At 47.5% G+C, this 21,061-nt stretch overlaps 2 protein-coding genes across 2 annotated transcripts in view; one reads left to right on the top strand and one right to left on the bottom strand.

Annotated features, from left to right (window-relative positions):
- Positions 1 to 21,061, top strand: part of POLR2C (RNA polymerase II subunit C) — a 202,127-nt gene that overhangs the window by 63,480 nt on the left and 117,586 nt on the right. The gene's annotated exons all lie outside the window — the stretch shown is intronic.
- Positions 3,993 to 21,061, bottom strand: part of NUP93 (nucleoporin 93) — a 113,370-nt gene continuing 96,301 nt past the window's right edge. Inside the window, exons 14-22 of the mRNA XM_063141080.1 lie at positions 20,934 to 21,060; positions 20,748 to 20,820; positions 18,536 to 18,580; positions 16,793 to 16,909; positions 15,482 to 15,600; positions 11,736 to 11,853; positions 8,712 to 8,795; positions 4,940 to 5,068; positions 3,993 to 4,238 (exon numbers count right to left, since the gene is read on the bottom strand). Coding sequence (XP_062997150.1) covers positions 4,128 to 4,238; positions 4,940 to 5,068; positions 8,712 to 8,795; positions 11,736 to 11,853; positions 15,482 to 15,600; positions 16,793 to 16,909; positions 18,536 to 18,580; positions 20,748 to 20,820; positions 20,934 to 21,060 — 923 coding nt within the window. The 3' untranslated portion in view covers positions 3,993 to 4,127. The remainder of the gene's footprint in view (positions 4,239 to 4,939; positions 5,069 to 8,711; positions 8,796 to 11,735; positions 11,854 to 15,481; positions 15,601 to 16,792; positions 16,910 to 18,535; positions 18,581 to 20,747; positions 20,821 to 20,933; position 21,061) is intronic.

The following is a 21,061-nucleotide window of genomic DNA, read 5'->3' as shown; positions in this document are numbered from 1 at the left end:
AAGGCACAGAAAGCAGAGCGTAGGAATAAATGGTAAATTCTCCCAATGGAGGGAGGATAATAGTGGGGTTCCGCAGGGATTTGTATTGGGACTTAGGCTTTTCAACTTATTAATAAATGATCTAGAATTAGGAATGAGCAGTGAGCTGGCCATGTTTGTTGATGGCACCAAATTATTTAGGGTGGTTAAAACAAAAAGGGATTCCGAAGAGTTCCACAAGGATCTCTCCAAACTTGGAGGGAGAGCATCAAAATGGCAAATGCGGTTTAATGTACGCAAGTGTAAAGTGATGCCCACGGGGGCAAAATCACCCTCCTTCAAGTATACACTGATGGGATCTGAGCTAGCAGTGACGGACCAAGAAAGTGATCTTGGGGCTGTGGGGGACAGCTCAGTGAAAACGCCGACCCTGCTGTGAAAAAGATAAATCCCATTTAAGGCATAATTAGGAAGGCATCAAAAACAAAACTGCCAAGTTCATACTGCCATTATACAAATCACAGTATACAGTATAGCTTCCAAATCACGTGAGGTACTGGTTCCTCTCTATTCGGCCCTGGTTAGGCCTCATCTAGAGTATTGCATCCAGTTCTGGGCTCCACAATTCAAGAAGGACACAGACAAGCTGGAGGGGGTTCAGAGGAGGACAACCAGGATGATCAGGGGTCTGGAAACAAAGCCCTATGAAGAGAGACTGAAAGAACTGGGCATGTTTAGCCTGGAGAAGAGAAGATTGAGGGGAGACATGAGAGCACTCTTCAAAGACTTAAAAGGTTGTCACACAGAGGAGGGCCAGGATCTCTTCTCGATGCTCCCAGAGTGCAGGACACGGAATAACGGGCTCAAGTTAAAGGAAGCCAGATTCCAGATTCCTGACTGTTAGAGCAGTACAACAATGGAATCAGTTCCCTAGGGAGGTTGTGGGCTCTCCCACACTAGAGGCCTTCAAGAGGCAGCTGGACAACCATCTGTCAGGGATGCTTTAGGGTGGATTCCTGCATTGAGCAGGGGGTTGGACTCAATGTCCTTGTAGGCCCCTTCCAACTCTGCTGTTCTATGATTCTATGATAAATCCATAGAGTGACCATACTCAGAATGCTGTGTAGTTCTCGGCATGGCACCTAAAAATGGATATTATAGTAGGTGGGGGGTGGTCAGAAAAAGGCAACTGCAATGATCAAGGAGCTATGAGGAACATTTACAAAGCCTGGGATCGCTTAGCTTAGAAAAAATGGTGAGTAAAGAAGGGACATAATATAGGTGTACAAAATTATGCATTGTGTGTAAAAAGTGGATTTGGAGACATTTTCTCCCTCTCTCCTAATACTAGAACCCCAGAAGTTTCTGTTTTCCACCGCCTAAGGAACCTGTTTAGTTTGCCCCAGATGGAGACACGAAATCTTATGCCATAGTAACTATGTTAGTCTTTAAGGCGCACCACTCTGGGTTGATTTTAATAGCTGCTGGATCCCTTGATAGAATCAACTCAATTTCATCAGGCCAGTTGAATGACAACTTAGGTCAGTTGTCTCACTACAAACTCTCAATGTGGGCATTTCATGAATGTTAAGCCTCAGCTGGAGACGGGTGGATGAACCTGAAAACATCTTCGGGGCGTGTGAAACCTTTGTGATTCCACCGCTTATCAATTGATTGACTCGTATGTGGGTATTTCTACTTTCAGCGTCTGTTCGTTGACACTTTCACCGCACTTTGGAGACGAGGTCCCCCGTGCAACCCTTGGTGTGCGTGTGTGTATGTGTGCGTGTGTGTATCTCCAACATCTTTGCAACCCACCTCAATGGTATCTGGTCAAGCGGATACTTGCCTAGCTCAAGCTTCAATAAACTTGTTCAACTTTGAAGTGCCTTAGGAAAGTGTCCTGCAAAAGTAATGTAGCCTTTTCCCAGCCTGATGCCCTACAGATGTGTTGGATAACATCTGGGCCTTGCTGGCTGGGGACGGTGGAAGTTCCACCTTCCTTCAAGGCCCCAGGTGGGGCAAGACTGGAGTAATGTAACCTCCAGCAGTCTGGGGGACTTGTGTGTGGATGCAAGACAGGCCTAACACATCTGCCGGCCCTAGCGGAAAGCTGTGCCCCAGCATCCTTTGCAATAATGCAGGGAGAACCGGAGGCCCATCCCTCTTACTGGACCTGGTTTGACTGGCAACTCCTAAAAAAATGGCAGCTCCAAGGGACAGCGGGCGCAACTGAGCTCCCCATGTATGTATGCATGAATCATGAGTTGAAGAGACCTTGGAGGTCATCTAGTCCACCTTACTGCTCAGCACAGGATATGGCTGTGTTAGAGCACTCAATCCCCACCCCCCATCCCAAAGCTACGACTCCCTGGCCCCTGCTTCCTCTGCACCTCTTCATTTCATGCTCATCCCTGCTTTTCTGCTCCCTCCATTATTGCCATAAAACATTCGCATTTGGAAGAAATCGTGACAAACGGGCAAGTTGGTGCTCATTTGCTTAATCATTTTCCGATGGCTGAATCTGGAATTCTCATGCACGAACAAGGGAGGCGGCGGGTGTGGAACGACATGGAACGGGGATCCTCACCAAAATGGCAGCTTCGTCTCAATTCCCCCCACACACCTACCCCCAATCCCAGTAGCATATTATACAACTTACCTTGCGTCCTGATGTCATTACAAATGTGTGTCATTCCCTTTCCCGCTCCACATCAGTAGCTGAAGGGGAGAAATGAACAGCCGAAGGATGCCAGGAAACGGGGGTAAATTGTGCTACATACTATGGAGGCAAAGAGGAAGAACTCGACCCTGGGTTGCCATTTTCAGCGGCAGCCACGTGTTTCCTGTCGTTCCACCCTACCTTTTTGTCCCAGACGAGACCTGAAGCCTAGACACAAAATCTGGACTAGGAAGAGGCAGGAAGGATATGTTGTTATATCTTACTTAGCGACCTCCCAGGCCTAAAAAGAAGAGGCTGGCCTATGCAAACTCTTGAGATGTTCCATGATGCTTTCCTGTTTTTCAAGGCAGCATCTATACTTGCGTCCAGGGGGCACTGATGAACATCAGCAGCAGCATGGCTTGGATCCAGAGATGCACGAGAGGGACTCAGCATACACCGCGGGGCTCTCCTGCCCACCTGTTCCAAACAGGGGTCCCCCGTGCCACTCCTAAGGGTTGGGGGACCCTATGGAGCACATAGGATAGCTGTGGGGCACTGCGGCCCACCAGATGTTGGACTCCAACTCCCATTAGCCTCAGCCAGTCAGGGGCAATGGGAGTTTTAGAAGGTGATACTCTCTTCTGAATCCTGTCCTAGCAGCTATGAGCCCTCTAGGGTGTTGAGCTTCAAGCCCATAAGTCAAACCTGACCTGCTTGAGGTCCCAGTCTGGCTCTCCGGGGCTGCTCAGAGGGCCCCACCCTCTTCCTCTAGCCCCACCTCCCAGAGGAGGCTGGTGGCTCTGATAGCAGTGAATCCACTACCCAGCGTGCTTGGAGAGCTCCTTTAGAGTTCTGACTGAAACCCAGAGCAGTTTCACTGCCCCACTGACATCAGAGCCACCAGCCTCCACTGCTACCTCTTTTCCCCTGACCACCGACTGGGGTGTGGCTTCCTGGCTTTTGCATGTTTCCCCCCCCCCTTTTGAAAAGAGTGAAACGCCTCTCCAGAGGCTTAGTAATTGGCAGTAATATATTCTGCTATTTAGGTCCCGCCCCTCGTTGCCTTTGGCCCCGCCCACCTCTAGAACATGGCCCCCTAAGCGTTTCTCCAAAATTGAATTTGGCCCTTGGGCTCTAAGAGGTTCAACACCCCCGCTCCAGAAAAACAAATTCAAGGCATAGCACCTGTCCCCACAGGCCCTGTTTGCCAATCAACAGGCTTTGGCCCCACCCCCAAGGCCCCCCACCCACCCGCTTCCAAAAGAAGAGATGTTGCAAAAAAGGGAAGGAAATGGATAAGAAAACTTAACAAATGACGAAAGTAAAATAAAATGTCAAAAAACAAATATAAACCCAAAGAAATTTATTGTGGTTGACAAAAATACATAATACAAAAAACAAAAAAACAAAACCGACTCCCCAAAATTAAACTGGACCCATCCACTGAGTGTACGAACGGCGGCCAACGGGACTCCCGAAACGTCTAGTTCATGAGAACCTCCATCTGGACCAGGCGAGCGTTGGTGTCTCCTGATGTTCGATAAGGGATCATGCCGGCAAAGGTGATGAGCGCCCGGGCTTGAGACCGAAGTTGCTACAAGGCGTAAAAACAGAACAGAACAGAACAAAACCGTGATTATGACTGGAGACGGAGGTTGGGTGAGGAAGAGCCTTTGGCAGGAGCCACGGGCCTGAAAATACCACTGCATTTAACAAAAGCCTTCTGAACAAAAGCATGGCTAGAGGAGCCTCTTTCCCCCTCCCTGGTCTCTGGAAACAATTTAAACTGAATCAAGGTGGCACTCTCCCAAAAGGTTAAAGGAAGCCTGGAGGTGCAGGTGTTCCATTCGCTATAATTATTTAATCAAAGACCAAAAACAGGAACAGCACCCAAACGCAGTCACTGACCATTTCAATAGCAATTACTTTCTCTGTTCTTTTTCAGGTGGCACGAAAATGCCCTTCAGCTCCAATAAAAATCCCAAAACATGGCAAGGGGTGGTGGTTGTATGACCCGCAGCAGTGCTGAAACTGCTGGATCTGTAATTTTCTAGAACTGCCTCTTCATCTTCTTTGTCTTCTTCTCTCTGTCCGTTTTAAGTCCTGGTGAACAGGCACAGATTCACAGGCAGACAAGGCGGCGTTTCTACACTTCCAAATTAACGTTTGGGCACGATGCAGGATTTAGGGGAACCGAGACCTACGTTGCCAGGCTGAAAGTGCTGGCACCTCATACCCACAATCTTGCCTACCTGTATCGACAGTCTCTTAAGGTGTTAGGGAAGAAAAACTTACCGAATCTCGGTCCTCTATGACACGTGGGGGTCGAGCCGGTGTTGCTGGGCTGGTGCCCTTCAGTCGCTTGTACTGGGTAAACAAAATATTCATCGTTGCGAGGAGGACCTCTGACAAATTGTGTCGGATCTAGAGAGAGAGAGAGAGAGAGAGAGAGAATACAAAATAAATGAAATTCCTGGTTGGGGAGTTGTCTTCAGGTTGGTGAGGTAGGTGTTGAATTTTCATGCCATTGACTACTTGAAGTTTGGGGAAAGTTATGCACACGTTGAATTCATAAACTGGGGGTTCCCCAATATTGGGGGACCATTCCCATTTCAGCTTGGTCAGCAGAGGCCAAGAAGATTCTGGTGGATGTTGTAGCCCAGTGGCACAAAGGGCAGTGGTGACCTGCTCACCTCACCACTGCCCTTCGTGGAGCCTTTCCAGTGGGGATGGCAACCGTGAACGAAGAGCCCAACCTGCAATGCACCCAACACCCTCCTACAGCTGCAGGTTGCCTTCTGCTTTAACGTGGATTCTTGCATTGAGCAGGGGGCTGGACTCAATGGCCTTATAGGCCTCTTCCAACTCTACTATTGTATGATACTTCTTACGTTCTTCTAACCTAGGGTCTCTGATATAGTGACTGTGGGCACCAATGCACCTGTGGGCACCTCTCTTGGCACCTCCCTGCCCCTCTGGATTTTTATTTTATTACTTAAGATTTAATCCATCATCATCATGATCATCATGATCATCATATAAGCAGTACCATGCTGGATCAGACTGAGGGTCCATCTAGTCCAGCATTCTGTTCACACAGTGGCCGACCAGCTGTTGACCAGGGACCAACAAAGCAGGACATGGTGCAACAGCACCCTCCCACCCATGTTCCCCAGCAACTGCTGCACACAGGCTTACTGCTTCTGATACTGGAAGTAGCTCATCGCCATCAGGACTAGTAGCCATCGATATAGCCTTCTCCTCCAGGGAATTGTCCAACCCCCTTTTAAAGCCATCTAAATTGGTGGCCATCACTACATCTTGTGGCAGTGCATTCCATAATTTAATTGCCGTATTTCTTCGATTCTAAGAAGCACTTTTTTCCCTAAATAAACAGCTCTAAAAATGGAGTGCGTCTTAGAATCGATGGCGTCTTAGAATCGAAGCAATACGGTAAGAGGAAAAGAGGAAGCTCCTGCAGCAGCCTCAAGCCATGCGAGCGAGGAGGAGCTGGTTGGGTAAGTGCCTGGTTTTTTGTTAGGCAAATTTATTCGTAAGTCCCATCGATTTCCATGGGACTTACTCACGTGTCGTCGTCCCCTGGTGCAGAGACAAGAGCGGGACTGGAGAGTTAAGCGTTTTAGCTCCTTAATTGCGTCTTCTCCTCTCTCCCCGCCTGAAAATATTGTTTACTCTTTGTTTCAACGCCCCCCCTTCTTCCCGCGCAAACGGCGGTTTCTTCTCTCACAGAGGGAAAAAAGAAAAGGACACAACCACTAGAAGAAAGCCCGGGGGGGAGGGGGGGGAGGAGGTTGGCTGGGTGGTGAGGGAAGTATTTCTTCGATTCTAAGATGCCCTTTTTTCCCAAATAAACATCTCTAAAAATGGGGTGCGTCTTAGAATCGAAGAAATACGGTATGCGCTGTGTCAAGATATGCTTCCTGTTATTTGTCCTGGATCTCCCACCAATCATCATCATCATCATCGTCGTCGTGGTTATTTATGAATGGGAATACTCCACTAGGGTGGCATTTTTGCGAGAATGCCCACAACACTCCCTCAAAATTCCAAATGTTCTCACTAACCCCCAAACACTGGGCTATTCCACATTCAATTACGTATAAAATGAGGGAACCAGGATCTGGATCAGATGCTTACAGCAGCTTTGAGGCTGTCCTTGTCAGGCAGAAGACCAAGCACCACAGTAATAGCGCATTTTTGTGAACTGCCCAGAGAGCTTCGGCTATTGGGTGGTGTAATAAATAAATAAATACCACCCACTACAGAACACTGAAAACAGGTTTCGGAATGAAGCCTTGGATTAAGTTAGGCTCTGCTAAAATTGGATCTCTTCATTTAAGAAAAAACCTAATTAGGAATGAAAAGAAAAGCATGCAGAACAAAAAAGGAGACTCCATCCACTCCCTAATAATCAGGGAATGAGAGGCGGGAATTTCACCTTTTTGCAGATCAGGTAGGAGCTCTGAGCTTGGATTAGCATGCTGAAGAGAACTCGCCTCCAATAATGTCAAACCGCTGGGATTGTTTTTTGTGACCAATCAGTCCAGAGGCAAATGATTACTGATAAGCGGCTTCTGGCTGAAAGCCTACAAAATGGATGACTCGGGGAAAATCAATACCTTCTGAGACTTGAAGCAACAAAAGAAAAGAGAAAAAAACCATTCATCCATCCACAGGCCTTTTATCTCCAGGTTCAATTCGCAGCACGAAACAATTATCTTATCGACAAGCCCTCTTTAAGATGTGTAGAAAAGATTGCAGGTAACTTTTGATTCCACTTTCTTAAATAAGAGGAAGAGATTTGCCACCCACCCCAAGTATATCACTTTCGACAGAAAAACAATAGGGGCGATTACACCAGTCCCCTTAGGCAGCAACAAACGTTTTCCTAATGGATTTTTTGGTTTTAATTCCATAAGAAATTGACACAGAAATTGAAAGAACGTACCCGGACTGCAGGCAGGGTAGTCTGATCTCACCATTCAGGCATGTTAGCAATCCAGAGTGGAAATTGACCCAAGTTAGAGGCTGGTATACAAGTGGGTACAAAATGCTCCACTCAAGCAAGGCGGCCTCATTCTCTTTAGCGCTAGACATTAGGGTTGATCATGCGGAACATTTAATTAGGGTGGCGGTGGGGGAATGGGGCATCCCTCAAGCTTGTGTGAAGCTCTGTGGGTCTGGGGCTCCACAACGTCAAAGCCACACGGAGCTCCAAGTCATAGCTATTGGCAGAAGCCGCAATCTTCCTCCAGGTTACCGACAAAGGCGGGCAACCATTTCTCCAGGACAGTTTTTCTGTCCTCAAACAAAATAGCCACGGCTTAACGTAGTTCTTCTAAGCTGTGAAGTGTGACCACATTTTGCGATGGCCCGGCGCCTACATTGTGCTGTTTCCAGCGCCAGGGGAAGACATTTTTATTTCCCCAGGCCTTTGAGTCCTGTGGTTTGAAACCTGTATCCTGTGGTTTGAAACCTGTAATTTGTAATTTAAAACTCTGCATTGCTGCCGGGTTTGATTTGGGGTTGTGCTTTTGTACCGTAGTTTTAAACGTTTACATTTTTATATTGTATTTTATGATGTATTTTTTACTGCTCTGAAAACTTTTGCATGGGAAGCGATATATAAATATTGTAAATAAAATAAATAAATAAATAAATAAATAAATGTATTTGGAATGAGGAACATCCCAGAGAGCTTTGGTTATTGAGCAGTATTGAATTCCAATAAATAAATAAATTTGCGGGCAGGCGGAAGTTCCCGGTACTCTCTGTTGGGCAGAGTTGGGGAGGTCTACACAGGAGTGGCAGATGCTCACCACACACCTGAGAGACTCCAAGCGACGCTGCAAAAAATGAGCCAAGCAGGCTCTACCACGTCCGTTAGTCCTAAACTTCTATAGTTGCATTGGGGGGGGGGGGGGAATCAGTGGTGGCAAAGCACCCTGAGTAGAGGCAGAGGCACCTTCAATCCTCAGCATCAGAGGTGTCTTGATGTGCTTGCCTGGAAGAGGAAGGGGGAAGGACAAAATGCCTGCTTCCTTACTTCATCACTGAAATTCCTGAAGGCCGCTACTCTTTCTTCCACGTATTCTTGACTCAGGGGGACCAGTTTTAGCTGTTCAATGATCTGTAAGGAAAGACACGTGAATAAGAATAGGCTAGAATAGGTTTGTTTGTTTTTAACACACACACACACACACACACACACACACACACACACACACAGAGTATAGATACCGTGTTTGTGTGGTTAGGGATGTCCGGCACTGGCAAACCCGTTCCTTTTCGGCTCGCCAGAGTTCCGCGCCGTGCCCGACCCGGCTGGCATTTGCAGGCCAAGCTGCAGCTTTCCCCATGAACCCCGGGAACAGTTTGCATATTTTCGGCGGCGAGATTTGTACGACTTACAGCCAAACTTTGCAGAAATTATGGCTGAGAGTTGCGCAAGTCACGCAAATTTTGCACAAATTAAAAACAGGGAAAAGCCACAACCTGCCTGCCTGGACTTGTTGCAGACCGAGCCAGGCTCCACAGAGGAAAACGGACCAAAGTCTGCGTGGCTGAACCGAGGGAAGTTCATCAAGCTACACCCCGCAAATTGATTACATTTCCACCTATCCTCCTTTGCTTATACACATGTGCTGAGTTCATGAACTGCCCCCAATACAGGAACTTAGAAGAGGTCGCCCCATACCAGGGATGGGGAACATGTTGTCATCCAGATGTTGTTAGACTGCAACTTCCATTATCCTTCACTATTGGCTGTGTTGACAAAGGGCTGATGGGAGTTGCAGTCCAGACTTCTACTGTTACTTTCTACTGTTAGTTTTTCCCTACCCTGTGCCTGCTTACCCTTCCCTGTACCTGTTGGCATTCTCTTCCCCTCCTTATTGTTTTACTATGATTTTATTAGATTGTAAGCCTATGCGGCAGAGTCTTGCTATTTACTGTTTTACTCTGTACAGCACCATGTACATTGATGGTGCTATATAAATAAATAATAATAATAATAATAATAACAACATCTGGAGGTCGTGTTCCGTATCCGTGATATGGGGCTACCTCTTCGAAGTTCCTCTTGATTGTTAAGAAAGCAACGTTTTTTAAATCACTGTTGCCACACTAATACTTTCACAATCATGTCTCCATTCCAAAAGGAAGGATTTTTCCACACAACGCATAATTAGCTAATGGCAAGATGAAATAATGGCCACTAGCTTAGATATAATTCATATAAAGAGTAGATAAGGTGATAAAGCAGAGCCTGGACTGTACCACTTCAAACTCCAGTAAGGCAGGAGGAGGATGGGGGGCAAATTACATGGTTGAATGCATCCCCATGGGGGGAAAAACTCCCTGCATATAGAAAACTAGCATATAGTGGAAAGAGGTTTTAGTTCCGCTGACATCAAGCTTTCTATGTGCAAGGAGTTGCATATGTTGGGTTGTTGTTGCTTTTAATATGGAAAAAAAACCATTTAAACACCTGCCCCCTGCAATTCCACCTGTAGCCTGAACTGGTATAATCCAGGAACAACTTCACCTCAACTGTGATGTGCGAACTGGATGGCTTAAAAAAAAAAGATTAAACAAATGGACAGAGGAGAGTTCTTTCTGAAGCCATTAGCCAGGACTGTCAAACATGGAATCTCAATATTCCAAGAGAAAGCACTCCTTTGTAAATATTTGTAAACTGCTGTACCTAAAACCAGGAACCTTCAAGGTCTGGGTTCATGTGGGGATGTCACAACGCCTGGAGTCTTTGCAGACAGCAAACTGTCTGGAGATAAAAGGGTGGATGTGACAGACTCCTTTATCTCCCTATTGTCAATTGTCTAAGAGCAGTGCGTCATGTTCTGACTTCCAGCTTAATCCGGGGAACAAACAGGGTAAGAGAGCTAGTTAGCAAACACCGGTAATGAGAAAAATTCATTACCTTACTCAAACAGTGACAATTAATGATGACTCACCCAAGGAGGAGGGGGAAATTGAAGGAGTACAGAATGGTATATAAACTCTTGGTATGTTCTTAATAAACGTGATATTCCATCATCACCCATCGGCTGTGTGAGTTTACTACAGGTTCAGATACCTGGGGCTGTAGGTCAAAATTTACTGGTCATGACGTGTTCAGAGGCTCTGGGGTGACTCTGCCCCACCAGGCAGCTCACTGGTTCCCCCTGAACTGGAAGATAAAGACTTCCAAGTCAGGCCAGAGTGAATTTTGCACCACGGGCTCCTGGGTTTATAAGGCAGGGGCATAGAACTTCAGGTCCAGGGGCCAAATCTGGGTGGGTCAAGGACCATATCCAGCCCACCTGGGGTCTCACTGCAGCCTTCTGAGGCTTCCCAGAGAGCCACACCCCCTTCCCCTAAACACCTATTGTTGGGTGGTTGGCTTTATCAGATGACGCTGGTGGCTTCGATTTCAGTGGGGCTGTGAAACCAAATTGGGTTTCAGCCAGAACTCTCAAGGAACTATCTAGGTGCTGAACTTTTTTCTTTTACTCCTCCCCACACCCAGTCTAAAAGGTTAAGATACCACTTCCAAAGGCTTTGTTACTGGCAGTGAGAGCGTTAAGCTAACATATTCAGCCCTGCCCCTTTTATGTTTAGCCCCGCCCACTACCAGAACATGCCCCCCCCCCCCCCAGAGCTTTTCTGAAATAGGATTCGGCCCTCGGGCTGAAAGAGGTTCTGCATCCCTGTTATAATGGGTGGCTTCCTTGCCTCCCAAACACTTGCCCCTTTATTTCGACCCTGCTGGCTTTCTTTGGCTGCCTGAGCCCAGCGTTATGGTACAGATAATCAGCAGGGAACAGCTATCTCCATCACGCCATGTTTGTGAATAGAGATGTGAAAGCCTGGAGGAAATAACCCAGAACAATTGGGGGGAGTGTGGTGGAAGCCCAGAAAAATGCAAAGGGGAAATGATGTCCTCCTAGGCCTTTTGACTTCTCTGTTTGTGAGCTTCTGAGGAGCACCTGGCTGAGGACAGGGAAGTGGGCTGGATGACTCTCAGACCCTCTTCCATCCTTATATTCTCAAAGGAAAATACGAAACTTACGTCAAAGGCCCTGTCGATGTGACCGGCGTGATATTCATCAAAAAAGGTAATCAGGTCTAAAAGAAGGTAGAACGTAGAGTCAATGGGCTTCTTTGTACTTATCCCCTGTGCTTTATACCTGGAAAAAAGAAGTAAAACAAAGAGTGTTTAATCTGTGTCAAGGGCTGCACCAACTACCGTAGCAAAGCACATTCCTATTCGTAGGCGGTTCAGTAAAAAGGCCACGTCCCTAGAATGAATGCATAATACTATTTATTTATTAATTAATTACATTTCTATACCGCCCAATAGCCGGAGCACTCTGGGCGGTTCACAAAAATCAAAACCATTCAAAGTATAAAACAACAGTATAAAACCATAATATAAAATACAATATAAAAGCAATATATCTAGCGTTTTACACTTCAAAGCGCTTCCGTCCCATCCATCATCACAACAGTCTTTACGGCAATCCTTAGAGCAACCCTGAGGACAATGGGAGTTGTAATCCAACACATCTAGAAGGTGCCAGGTTGGGGAAAGCTACTGTGAACCGATCGTCTCCTGTTATTCACCCACACTGTACTTGGGAGGGGAAAGCGGGGCAGGCACTGGAAGAATAGCGAACAGCTGGGGGCTAGCAAGCAAGTTAATGGTCGATATTTATTTATTAATTATTATTATTATTATCTGTAGTAGTAGTAGTAGTAGTAGTAGTCTTAATTGGATTTATATCCCACCATTTTTCCTCTAAGGAACCCACCCAAAGTGGCGTACATAATCCTCCTCCTCTCCATATTTTACCCTTACAACAACCCTGTGAGGTAGGTTGGGCTGAGAGTCTGTGACTGGCCCAAAGTCACACAGTGGGCTTCCACAGCTGAGTGGGGACTAGAACCCGGCTCAGCAATACTACAAACGAGAAGGATCTTGGAATTGTTGTAGATCACAAGCTGAATATGAGCCAACAGTGTGATATGGCTGCAAGAAAGGCAAATGCTATTTTGGGCTGCATTAATAGAAGTATATTGAGCCTCGTGTGGCGCAGAGCGGTAAAGCAGCAGTTTCTGCAGCTGAAACTCTCTCCATGGCCTGAGTTCGATCCCAGCGGAAGCTGGTTTCAAGAAGCCGGCTCGGGTCGACTCAGCCTTCCATCCTCCCGAGGTCGGTAAAATGAGTACCCAGTTAGCTGGCGGAAAGGTAATAACGGCCGGGGAAGGCAACGGCAAACCACCCCGCTATAAGGCCTGCCGAGAAAACGTCAGCGAAAGCTGGCATCCCTCCAAGAGTCAGTAATGACTCAGTGCTTGCACGAGAGGTTCCTTTCCTTTTCCAATAGAAGTATAGCTTCCAAATCATGTAAGGTCCTGGTTCCTCTCTATTCAGCCCTGGTTAGGCCTCATCTAGAGTATTGCGTCCAGTTCTGGGCTCCACAATTCAAGAAGGACGCAGACAAGCTGGAGCGTGTTCAGAGGAGGGCAACCAGGATGATCAGGGGTCTGGAAACAAAGCCCTACGAAGAGAGACTGAAAGAACTGGGCATGTTTAGCCTGGAGAAGAGAAAATTGAGGGGACACATGAGAGCACTCTTCAAATACTTAAAGGTTGTCACACAGAGGAGGGCCAGGATCTCTTCTCGATCCTCCCAGAGTGCAGGACATGGAATAACGGGCTCAAGTTAAAGGAAGCCAGATTCCAGCTGGACATCAGGAAAAACATTCTGACTGTTAGAGCAGTATGAAAATGGAACCAGTTACCTAGGGAGGTTGTGGGCTCTCCCACACTAGAGGCCTTCAAGAGGCAGCTGGACAACCATCTGTCAGGGATGCTTTAGGGTGGATTCCTGCATTGAGCAGGAGGTTGGACTTGATGGCCTTGTAGGCCCCTTCCAACTCTGCGATTCTATGATTCTATCTCCCGACTCCCAGTCCGACACTTTAATCACTACCCCACACTGTACCAAAAATCATCCCTCCCCCAGCCCAAGATGAGCTTTGTGCCAGTCGTGGGATGCCAACTCTCTCTGCGTCCAGCCAGGGTGCTGGAAGCCTTCGCCCCCAGGGGGTTCGTTTGCTAAGGGGATTGTCTGCTTGGAGGCTGTTGTTCAGTATGCTAGAGATGTGGCTTAGCAAAGCATAGAGCTCCCTGTACCTACCGGGCTAATATCACTATGCCATGGGACAAAAGCAAAATTGAAACATAAAAGAACAGTTAGCCTGTATTTGGACTGCAGCCAGGCTAGAAATAGCAGCAAAGTGGAGGCGCAATATAGAATCATTTATTATCAGATGGAAGCAAAAGAAATGAACCAGCAAATATTAATATAGCTTCCCTGCACCCACCAGCTTCCCATGGTCAACTCTGGAGAAACCATTTAGGCTGAAATAGCTGGGAATGCATTACATGAACTGGACCACAACTCTCCCCCCCCTCCCCAACTTGTTAGATATTCATAGAATCATAGAATAGCAGAGTTGGAAGGGGCCTACAAGGCCATCGAGTCCAACCCCCTGCTCAATGCAGGAATCCACCCTGAAGCATCCCTGACAGAGGGTTGTCCAGCTGGCTCTTTGAATGCCTCTAGTGTGGGAGAGCCCACCACCTCCCTAGGTAACTGATTCCATTGTCGTACTGCTCTAACAGTCAGGAAGTTTTTCCTGATGTCCAGCTGGAATCTGGCTTCCTTTAACTTGAGTCCATTATTCCGTGTCCTGCACTCTGGGAGGATCGAGAAGAGATCCTGGCCCTCCTCTGTGTGACAACCTTTTAAATCTTTGAAGAGTGCTATCACGTCTTCCTTCAGTCTTCTCTTCTCCAGGCTAAACATGCCCAGTTCTTTCCGTCTCTCCTCACAGGGCTTTGTTTCCAGACCCCTGATCATCCTGGTTGCCCTCCTCTGAACACGCTCCAATATAGGACCAACAATCAAAGGAAGTATGTGTCTGATGTATTTACCTGTTGGTTGTTTATTAAAAAATGTAATTAAACAACATAGGAAGCTACCTTACACAAGGTCAGATTATTTTGTCTGTCTAATCCAATTCTTCACTCCCCAGGCAAGCAGAGGTCTTTCATGTCACCGAATTCTTTTTTTTTAAAAAAACGTGGAAATGCCAGGGATTGAATTTGTAACCTTTTCGTGCGCAAAGCACCTGTTCTACCACTGAGCGATGGAGGCCTGAACTAAAACCAAGCTGAGCTGGAAGCAACGGGGCAGGGAGTTCTGGGTGCGGGAGAGAGATTAAAAGATCACGCTGCTGATGTGGAGAAGACGGGACCAGGACTAGGGGAGGAAGAACCCCCTGTTCCACATCAGAAACCGCTCTCAACTGATGCGGAACAACAGGGGCTTTTCATGGCTGGGGGGGGGGGCGGTTCTTCTGCAGGGTGGGGGGGGTGACGGCGGCTTTGGGTTGATGGGAGCCTTGCATTAATTCATTTTTCACCGCACCCAGAGCGAGTGAGCTCGTTAACTGTAAGCGATGCAGATTACATCTCTGCATCCACGCTCCTGCGTACTTTGTCTTCTCCCGTTGTGCCAGTGTTAATATTTCTTTACCCCGGGCAAGCTCATTGGGTTGAAGAAGTCTGGAACACTCAGCCATTAAAGAAAAAAGAAAAAAAGCAGCAGTCAGGGGCCCTTTCCAGATCTGTGTCTGTTCGCTGAATGCAGCATTGTTACAGACATGTCTCAAGCGAGGGTGAGCAAGGTCGAGAAATCTTGGCTGAGCTGGAAAAGGCAGGAGAGATCAAGCCCTCGCTCTCACCTCTCGGCAATGGAGTGCGCCATGTTCTTCAGCCGCTCCTTGTTTGACTGGGGGTCGCTGATCTGAGAGACCACGGGACTCAGCAGCTTGTTCATCAGCTCAAGCACTTTGTCTGGGTTCTGAAGAATGCACAAACCGGAAAAGGAAGTATTGCGGAGTGGTTAGAACAATGTTTAAAGAGAGGCAGACAGATACAGTAAGACACTCCTTATGGGAAGGGGGAAGAGGAGAGGGGGTCTTCTTTGTAAAATGCGGGAACTGACTTAAAAAATTGAGATCGGCATTGGCAAAAGTCTACAAAAATGTGGGAGACGCCTTAAGAAAAAGACGCCTTGCATGTGGTAGGAGGTGTACGGTGTAATTCGGTGGGTGTGGAGGAAAAACGCACAATTAAGAGTTGGTGCAGAATTCACCTTCTTAAGATCCTCAAGTTGCATTTTAAAAAAAATGCAGTTTCTAGTCCTCAAGGGCTATGGCTGGTGAAGTCTCAGAAGGCAGGGAAGCAGCTGAGTAAGATTTTCAGTAGTTTGTCCCTCCTTCATGATACAGCTGACAAACCCAGAATAAATGACAAAGAATGGAATAAAATGTGCATACCTCTTGCAGAATAAGAGAGAGGATACAAATGTTTATTGGATACGCAGAACCACTATGGTCTGGTTCACATATCACAACCACTCAGGTGTTTAAAAGATATTTTTCTCTTCTCATGAGCTCAATGGTGGGAGATTCCAGACAGATGAAAGGAAGTACTTACTCACACAGGGCAAAGTTAAACTATGGGTTTTGCTACTGCGAGATGTTGATGGCCACCAACTAAAGGAGATTAGACAAGTTCATGGAAAGTAAGGTCACGTTGGCTATATATTCCCTCCAGTACTGAAGGCTGTATACTATTTGCTGGGGAACGTAGCATTCAAACACAGGTCTTCTTCCAGTGCTTGGAAAGCTATTGTGTGGCCCTCTACTCCTCAACCTGACGTTGTACAACACCCATCAGCCCCGGCCAATTCCACACACCTGCGGGGCACTAGGTTGGGGAAGGCTGATTTACAAATTAAAATTTAGAACCACAGGTTCTTCGCGCTCCGCAAAGATAAATTATTCAGGGTAGAGCAGGAACCCTAAAAAGCCAGGTAATTAAAATAAATATAAAAACAGTAACACAGTTTGATTGAGAGGCTGGACTTGCTCCAAGTGTGGCCAGTGCAGTTCATGTTGCAAAAGAGGACACAGCACCTGCCAGCTAACACTGGCCGCTTTAACAATTCGATAGACGTCGTGGCTGGGAAATGATTAGAACCTGCTTACCTTGGCAAGGTCATAAAGTTTGGCTGCTTCTTCGAACAGCCCTTTACTTTCTGCCACAGAAGCAACTTTATTAGTAATTGGTTTGGTGTCCGTAGTGAACTTGTCAATCACTCCAGGCTGATGAAAGAAGATAAAATGGAGATAAAAAAGCGGAATTAAAAAGCGCGGATACCGAAGCTGTTGCAAACTCCTGGAATGGTCTTTGAACATGGCAACAAAATATCTGCATGCAAGATTATGGCTAATTTCTTTTGTAAATTCCAACTGGAAAAATGCAGAGACCCACTGGGCTCGTGGTGCAGATGCAGTGGTCCTGATCTTTCTTGTTCTTTTTGCTTCTTATTTATGGATTTTAAAAAACTACATATAAACACATGACTTTGCAGGTATCAGTATCACAGGACAAAGAAATTACAGCCTGTCAAGACAACATGACAAACCAAGTTCAAAAACACAGTTAAGATTTAGGTATTTCATTTAGAGCCTTCTCCGGTTTTATAAGCAGTGGACAATCCTGGAGTCAAATGAAAGGTAGAAGCTTTTAAGAAGTCTTCAATAAAACCAGGCCAGATCTGGCCTGCCTGTGGCTGTCCACCCCTGGGGCCTTTTCTGCAGCTCCCACCGCTCCTGCCGAATTTGCTGCTGCATCAGAAAAAAAGGTGGCGATTTTGCTTATGAACAAGACGCCTTGTTTGGAAGCAGAATTGCGCTCCTGAACCAAGTGTGGTTTTCAAGCAAGATCGCCACTTTTTTGCTGCTATAGCGCTGAATTTCAGCAGCAGATTCCACAGCGGTGGCAATCCCAGGTGGGGTTCACGGGGAGGCAATCCCCAGATGTCGCCCACCTGCTTTAAATGGACACCCGATCATAGAATCATAGAATAGCAGAGTTGGAAGGGGCCTACAAGGCCATCGAGTCCAACCCCCTGCTCAATGCAGGAATCCACCCTGAAGCATCCCTGACAGAGGGTTGTCCAGCTGCCTCTTGAAGGCCTCTAGTGTGGGAGAGCCCACAACCTCCCTAGGTAACTGATTCTATTATCGTACTGCTCTTACAGTCAGGAAGTTTTTCCTGATGTCCAGCCGCAATCTGGCTTCCTTTAACTTGAGCCTGTTATTCCGTGTCCTGCACTCTGGGAGGATCGAGAAGAGATCCTGGCCCTCCTCTGTGTGGCAACCTTTTAAGGATTTGAAGAGTGCTCTCATGTCTCCCCTCAATCTTCTCTTCTCCAGGCTAAACAGGTCCAGTTCTTTCAGTCTCTCTTCATAGGGCTTTGTTTCCAGACCCCTGATCATTCTGATTTCTACTGAATCAGAATCGTCACATTTTTGAAAAGCCAAAATTAACCACGAGGGTCTTCTGCCCCTTTTGATCTGCAGATCAAGAATACTTCTGCACTAAAGTTACAGTCCCCTTCAACCCCCCTTTGTCCAGACAGCGTAGGTGACAGACTGAACACAGCAACGCAGGTATTAAGCTTCAATACTGGGAAACAAAAGAGGAAGCTACGAAGACAAGAATTAGATCATTGCCCAACTACCCTATTTCTTCGATTCTAAGACACACTTTTCCCCCCATATAAACATCTCTAAAAATGGGGTGCATCTTAGAATCGTGGGTGTGTCTTAGGTTTTTTTTTCTGTTGGTGGTAGTGTGTGTCTTACAATCGATGGCGTCTTACAATCAAAGAATTACGGTAGCCATCGGCACAAGGGGACGGGACGGACTACGTCTGAACTTACTTTTCTGCTGCCATCATTCTCCAGTTTTCCGAGAATCATGTCAAACTACCGGTGGAAATAAAAACAGAGCAAAGTTAGAAAGGATGTGGTAAAGATTCCAGGGCAACTCTAGCGGTACTTAGCAGCATGGCTTTCATACCCCATAGTGGCATCAGGTGTGCATTACTCCAACATCAGAACGGCCAGGCCTACATTGGCTGTAACACGACAGCACTAGGAGCTAAGGAGACGGACCTAAGAATGTAAGGGATGGAGAATTCACCTTAGCTTCCTGCAGTGGAGGCGGGTGGCTCCGATGTCAGCAGGGTGGTGAATCCGCTCCGGGTTTCAGTCAGAAATCTAATGGATTGCTCTGCAACTTGGATAGCTCCCTTAAAGTCCTGACTGAAACCCAGGGCGGATTCACCACCCCACTGACATCGGAGCCACCCGCCTCCACTGGCTCCCTGTCCGCTTTGAAATCCAACAGCTCAGTGTTACCACTGGAGGTCGAAAGACCCAATGAAAGAAATTGGAGCTGATCTCGTTTTTGTCAGAGAATTCTTTGCCTACAGCAGTCTTCCCCAAATGTGCTGTCCAGATGTGTTGGGTCGACGACTTCCATACTTCGCAGCTAGCATGGCAATCTGACACACCTGGAGGACCACCCCGTTGGGGAAACTTGGCCTCCATCGTGCCAGAGATCTACTGAGGTGCAGGGCTGTTCCATTGCTTGTGGGACAATGGATGAAGTTCCAGTTGGACCCTGAGAATGGATAGATGCCCATTGATGTCAACGTTGCAGGGAAGGGAGCCGGGGGACGGGAGCTGTTTACTGATTGGCATAGTTAAACTATGGAACTCACTACCGCAAGATGTCGTGATGGCCACCTATTTGGATGGCTTTAAAGGGAGGGGGGGTTGGATAAATTCCTGGAGGAGAAGGCTATCAATGGCTACTAGCCCTGATGGCAATGTGCTATCTCCAGTAAACCGCCCAGAGAGCTTTGGCTATGGGGCGGTATATAAATGTAATCAATCAATCAATCAATCAGGGTCAGTATGCCTATTCACACCGGTTGCTGAGGAATATGGGTGGGAGGGTGCTGTTGCACCCCTGTCCTGCTTGTGGCTCCCTGGTCAACAGCTGGCTGGCCACTGCGTGAACAGAGTGCTGGACTGGATGGACCTCTTGGTCTGATCCAGCATCAGGGCTCTTCTTACGTTCTCCAACAGAGTCCGTGGACGAGCTGAGATATCTCCATTTCCTCACTGGGCCACATGGGCTATAAGAGGACCTGGGAATCCTTTGTGCCAATCTCTTCTCAGTCCTGAAGCAGCCACTCCATGGCCTTCGGTAAGCCACACCGGATGTATTCAAAGACCCTCCTTTCTGCTCCCTCCAATGTCAGATGTGTTATGCCTCTGTACACCAGTTGCTGGGGAACATGGGCAGGGGCTGCTGCTGCTGCTGCTGCTGCACTCATTCCCTGCTTGTGAGTTTCCCATGGGCAGTGGTTCGGGCACTGTGTGAAGAGAGCACTGGACTAGATGGACCCTCAGTCTGATCCAGCAGGGCTCTTCTTATGTTAACTGGAAGCCGTGGCAAACTACAATTTGGGCATGGGGGGCAGGCGGTTCTAAACGGTTGCTTCTAAACGGTTGGGGTCTTTCCAAGCCTTCGCAGCCACTTTCCCCAACCCGGTGTCCTCCTGACGCATTGGGACTACAACTCCCGTCATCCCCCAACCAGCATATATGGTGCATGGAAAGTGATGTCCCGGCTGTTTCCCTTCAGGGGATCTTTTACACCTGGACTTGTCTGCTGGGGGACTGCAATTCATTTGTCACGGAAAACCCAGGCACGGCACAGGATTCCGGAGCATGTTTTACAGCGAATCCAAAACCCACAAGGCCGGCTTGTTGAAACACACAATCGCCCACCCCACCCCATGCCCACCTTCCCATAAACTAGGAGTGCCCGCCAGAATGTATCAGCACTCCCTCGTCTCTGCACTCCACAGCGCTAGATCAGTAGGGGGGCGGAGCTGTCTTGTAGGGAATGCTGTTTGACACCGATTTACCCACTCTGGAACCTCTGACAAGGAACTTCTGGGTTTCCTGGAACATGGCTTGAACTCCTCCCCAGTATTGGGCGTGTCTTTGGGGGGGGAAAGGTAAACGGCATCCTAAGTCAGGGAGGAAACCCGCCCCCCAGCCTACTTCTGCGTACCTCTCTGCTTTCGATCACTAGCTCGCTCACGCAGCGCATGAACATGTTTTCTCCTTGGCTGTCCTTCTCGTTCCTGCAAAAGAACAGCGGAAAGGAAGAAAGTGTGGCAGATGGTCCATTTTTACACGGCAGCTATCAGAACAAAAGCAGCCGTTTCCCAAAGCCGCGGCGGCCGCAGGCGCCCACCTGAGGAAATAGAAGTACTGCAGGGCTTCTCGCGGGTCTGTGCACTCAAACTTGCGGGTGTAAAGCATCAGCAGGCGAACAAAATTCAGGCGCCTGATGGCTGGAGGGTCCCCAGCCTCGTGGCTCAC

This window comes from Elgaria multicarinata, chromosome 14, assembly GCF_023053635.1.
Source record: "Elgaria multicarinata webbii isolate HBS135686 ecotype San Diego chromosome 14, rElgMul1.1.pri, whole genome shotgun sequence".
Taxonomy (NCBI): Eukaryota; Metazoa; Chordata; class Lepidosauria; order Squamata; family Anguidae; genus Elgaria; species Elgaria multicarinata.
This window is presented reverse-complemented; position numbering and strand designations above follow the sequence as displayed.